Source organism: Pygoscelis adeliae, unplaced genomic scaffold (genome assembly GCF_000699105.1).
Source record: "Pygoscelis adeliae isolate BGI_AS28 unplaced genomic scaffold, ASM69910v1 Scaffold131, whole genome shotgun sequence".
Taxonomy (NCBI): domain Eukaryota; kingdom Metazoa; phylum Chordata; class Aves; order Sphenisciformes; family Spheniscidae; genus Pygoscelis; species Pygoscelis adeliae.
The window spans coordinates 837,569-842,296 of NW_008824058.1; the positions used below are offsets into that span (position 1 = coordinate 837,569).

Here is a 4,728-nt window from a genome sequence, read left to right on the forward strand (position 1 = left end):
CCTGGGGACAGGCCCATGTTTCAGAAATCACATGCAGGGCCCTTTGGATTATCTCAGGGATATGGAAATAGCTTGGTAAGAATAGAAAATAACCTTCTGCTCTCCAGCCACCAGCCCGTGCCAGGTACCCAGCCTCTCACCATCAGCCCGTGCCAGGTACCCAGCCTCTCGCCATCAGCCCGTGCCGGGTACCCAGCCTGTCCTCCTGAGGGCACCTACTGCTGCGTATTGTCAACTCACTTTCAAACCTCATCATCCATTTTTCTTGGACAAATTTTTCCAGCATAGGATTGATTTTGTAAATCAATTACACCAAGCTCATTTTCATAACAATGATGAGAAGTTGTTGATTTAAAGACGCAAACTCACAGATGAACAAAACCAGTGGAAAGGCTTGGGGTCCATTTCTAATCAAGGTCTGAACTCGACAAGAGGATTTCAAAATCCTAAATCCCAAAGATGTCAAAAATGTTGTATTGTATGAAGACAAAAAGTCATTCACAGCAGGAGATTACACTCTTACGTAAACCTGGCTTTGGGCACCAGGGTTGAGACGAGTTCAGCTACGGTCAGAAAATGCCCCAGTGCTGCTCGGGTGATCCTCCTGCTTCCCCCTGTAAAACGTTCCCCTCTTGCTCCTGCTAGCTTTAGGTCCAACTGATAATTACTGATGTAAGTGCTAATCTCATCCCTTGCCCCTTTTATACTCCTTTACAGAGAGTTTCTACTGCTGTGGCCAGAAGCTGCTTCTGCGAAAGGGGGTTGTGCCGTGGGTGTGGGAGGGGAAGTGCCGCGCTGACCTGCCTGGGCGCTGGGGGGGCTCCCGCTGGGGTGTCAGCAGGCAGCAAGCGTCCCGTCGCCTGGCTGGCTTCGCCTCGGGGACCTGCCACCTCGGTTCACATCTCGTCACAAAATGTCGCTTTGGCTTGTGCTTTTGGTTTTCATCTTCTAGTTCCGTCCCTGAGGGCCGAGCCCTTGAGAAGCGTTTCACTTAGCAGGTAGCTGCAGATGCTCAGCACCCGGCAGGACGTGGCCCTGCCTGCAAAACACGCGCGGCCAGGCTAAGGCTGCGTGGCAGAGGAGCGCGGCGTTGCGCCGTGTGCGGGGCATGTGCCCTTCCCACCGGCCGGTTTGTTCCTTGACAAGTACAAAATGCGTCCATTGTCCGGCCAGCTGCACGGCGAGGTTTATCGGCACACAGACCCGATGGGGAATGTTAAGCGGGTTAGGTGGCAGCAGCGCTATGGAAGGTGGTCACCCTCCAGGGATTAGAGGTCAGAACAATCGTCGTCCCTGTGACCAGGCAGAGACACAAAGAGCCATTGTGCCAAGAGTACAAAATCTCTGTTTATTACCACGGGGCTGACATGCTGAAAGACCCGCTCGCCATGCCAGCACAAAAGATTCCTTGCTTCACATTGTTTGTTTATGTAAATTAAAATGGTGCATTTAATTATGCAACGGGACGAGCCTCAGCAACAAGCAAGGTGCTGATTGGATCGCCCCGTGGCCAGAGCCCGCTGGCAAGCCCTCGGCACATCTGATGGTGCGATCGCGGACCCTGCTCTGCTGCAGCGGCCGCCGGAGAGGAGACGCGTGTTGACCATTTGAGCAGGGGAACAAAATCCCCTGGGGGAAAGGGGTGAGGTGTAGCACTCCCAACCCTGGGGTGCAGGAGCGGGGCCCCCGGAGGCGCACGGCCCCGGTCGGCGGGCACGGCACAGTCCTAAGCATGACAGAAGAAGTCCCAGCGGCATCTGGCATGCCCGAGTGCAATGGGAGCGTACCCCCGGAGAAGGGCCCACTCCAGGTCATTAGTGTCATCGACGAAATATCAAAATCTGTCGGGACAGTTCCTTATGTGAATGCAGAAATGAGCTCTGACGCTCCACCTGCAAAAGAAAATCAGGAGGAAAATAGAAATTCATTGGCAGAGGACATAGTACGTGGGGATTTTGATGGAGAGAAGCAACGCGAAGGTAAAGTACAAGGCTGCCTTTCTTTAAGTGTTTGGAAAGAAAAGCTCTATTTTATGTATAGCCTTATGAATAACGGGATGTACTATGTGTATTAGTCAAAATTCCTAACCTATGGTGGTTGTAACAATGACTCAGAGTAATTCAGAGTTTAGGGACAAATTTGAGCTAGCAGTTACACAGGATGCTGTGAAAAGTATGTGACTAAAGAAACAAGCAATTTTTTTATCTGCTCTGAAAAATCTGCTGCCAATCTGCAACCGTTAAAACCTAATTATTGTCACTAACTGTTCCATCAGTCCATTTCTTGTGCTTTGTATTTCCCAAAGAAAAGCGAGAGGAAAGCGATGGGATGCTACAGCAGGGATCAGCTGATATCCAGGATACAGGGACTGACAGCCACGAATCGGAGGAAGGTAATGGAAAATGCTGTGTGACATGAGGTTTTCCCGAAGCATAGCAATGAGTAGCCTTCAAAGACAATGACATACAGGTGGTTATTATTTTTCCAGATTTGGTCAGACGCTTGTATTCTGGAGAGCAGTGACTCATTTCTCATCAGTAGAGTTGCTGCACCTTAGAAAATACAGCTGGTATCTCTCTTCCTGAGGTTTGCGTGTATCTCCATTACCATGGGCTATCAAAGCACCTTGGGGTCTTCGACCAGGAGGTCTCCAACAGCCCTGTAAGTTTTACATCTGCTTTATCTTCTGCTCCATGCAAGGGAGCTCAGAGCATAACCTCGGGAGGCTGTCAGTCAAAAATATGTGGCCTCAAAACCCAAACTCTTTTCCTGCCTGATTTACCAAGTCTAAATCCCCCTGGTGCCCAAGTATCTAGCAGAAAATTGTCTGCTGTCCTAAACGTCTGCTCCTGGCTCTCTCTACTTGTTCCTAGGTAAAATTCAGTTGGAGCAAGGCTGAACCTCGTACCTGCCTCCTGCAGTGAGAAGGACTGCCTGTCCCTGGCAGCAAGTTAAAATGTATTGAATATATATACACGTAGTTGAACATATTTAATTATACTATGCAAAATGCAGCCCCTCCTCCAAAAAGGAGGAGTATTTTATTGAGTATTATTAAAGGAGCAAAGCTATGTCTCTCTGCGGGTGGGCTTTTGGCATTGCTGCCCTTCCACGTTTCCCACCCACGGGCTCTTGCCCGGCTCGTCCTTTTTGGCAACCATGGGATGAGGGACGGTTGGCCCGTGGGCTGCTAACGACATCCCCCCCCGCACTGACCCTGGCGGTGGTCGGGGTGCAGGGCTGGCGGCTCTGCCCCAGCTCCCTGGCACCCGGCCGTGCTGGATCCTTCTTGTCACTTACACATCCACCTGGCCACAATAAGTTGGTATTTTCTATATGTCAGCTGCCACATAAATATGAAACCCATCCTCAGGGAAGAGCAGATTAACAACCCAGAGTAGCTGTCGCGGTGCTGGCAAAGCTAGCGTTATTGAATGTACCTCTAAAAGACGTATGGGCCATGCCTTGTAAACAGAAACTTTATTTTGATTACGAAAAGGAAAAAATATATGGACATTTGTCATAGGCAAAATAATATTTCCTAGCAGCTGCAAAGGTTTTGAGGAGGTGAACCATGATGGAGGCTTTCCCGCTTAGAGCTGTCATCCATATTCCAGCTGTGTTGCTTTATGAGCGCACAATAAAACCTATTAAACCACCTTGCACAGCCCCCCCGCAGTCCCCCCCCCCCAGCCACAAGCACTTTATCTCTAAATTGCAGGCAGCTTTTTAGTACCTAACCAATTTAGTCTAATTAATACTCAGGACCCCACAGACAAAATGTTGAATAGACCATTTGTTGCGACACTAAAGCATCATTTAATGCAGAGACGTGCCAAACAGGACAAATAGGAGATAGCCATCTCAGCCTGGTCGGCCACCTCTGAAGAAGGGACGTGTCCCAGGAGGGCTGTGCCGGGGTCCCGCGGCATGGCCGGCACAGCTGGGCGCTGCGTGCAGAATGGCTCCTTCCCTTCCCTTCCCTTCCCTTCCCTTCCCTTCTCTTCCCTTCCCTTCCCTTCCCTTCCCTTCCCTTCCCTTCCCCTCCCGGGGAGACAGGACCCTCTGGTGCCGTGGTGGGGTCTGTCCCGTGGGGAGGGGGCAACAAATCCAGAATGGGGAGTTTGGCTAATTGGGTCCAGCACCTGCCCAAGGCAGAGAGCTTTGGGAAAGCCGTTTGGAAAGGCACCTCAGCAGGGCCCTGCAGTAGGATGTTTGCCAGCCGTGGAACTGAGAGGGCAGGAGCAGATCTGGTGCATGCAGGGGGGCAGTGCCTCTGGTCCTGGGGCGCAGCGGGGATGCTGCGCTGCTCTTCCCTCCTCGAGGCTTGACCACTGGCATCCGCGTCGCCTCTCCTTTTAAAGGAGGGTAGTGGGGATGGCTCCGTGGGAAAGGTGGTATAAAAGAGACAGGCATTAAAAAGTGCAAGGGCAGGTGGCCTTAAGCAGTGAGTTTGGCAATGTACGAAGCCTTTCTAAAGCACATGCAAGCATCCGTGGTGATGGGGGTTCAGCCTGGACACATGGGGCACTCCTCACCAGGCAGTCTCTGGAGGATGGGTGCTTTGGTGGCAGGAGCTGGTAAGTCACCAAAAGTGATGTTACCTCAAGAGCATGTACGATGGGGGCGTGAAGGCGGTGCTGAGACCGTACTCACCCGCGCTCCCTCTGTGTTGCTGCAGGGCCGGGCAGCGAGGGGACGCCTGCGGGCAGTGGGGGGGGAGAGCTG

General features: G+C 51.8%; 1 protein-coding gene across 1 annotated transcript in view; it reads left to right on the forward strand.

Annotated features, from left to right (window-relative positions):
* Nucleotides 1-1,732: 1,732 nt before the first annotated feature.
* Nucleotides 1,733-4,728, forward strand: part of ERMN (ermin, ERM-like protein) — a 3,410-nt gene continuing 414 nt past the window's right edge. The window contains exons 1-2 of the mRNA XM_009334038.1: nucleotides 1,733-1,979; nucleotides 2,306-2,392. Coding sequence (XP_009332313.1) covers nucleotides 1,733-1,979; nucleotides 2,306-2,392 — 334 coding nt within the window. The remainder of the gene's footprint in view (nucleotides 1,980-2,305; nucleotides 2,393-4,728) is intronic.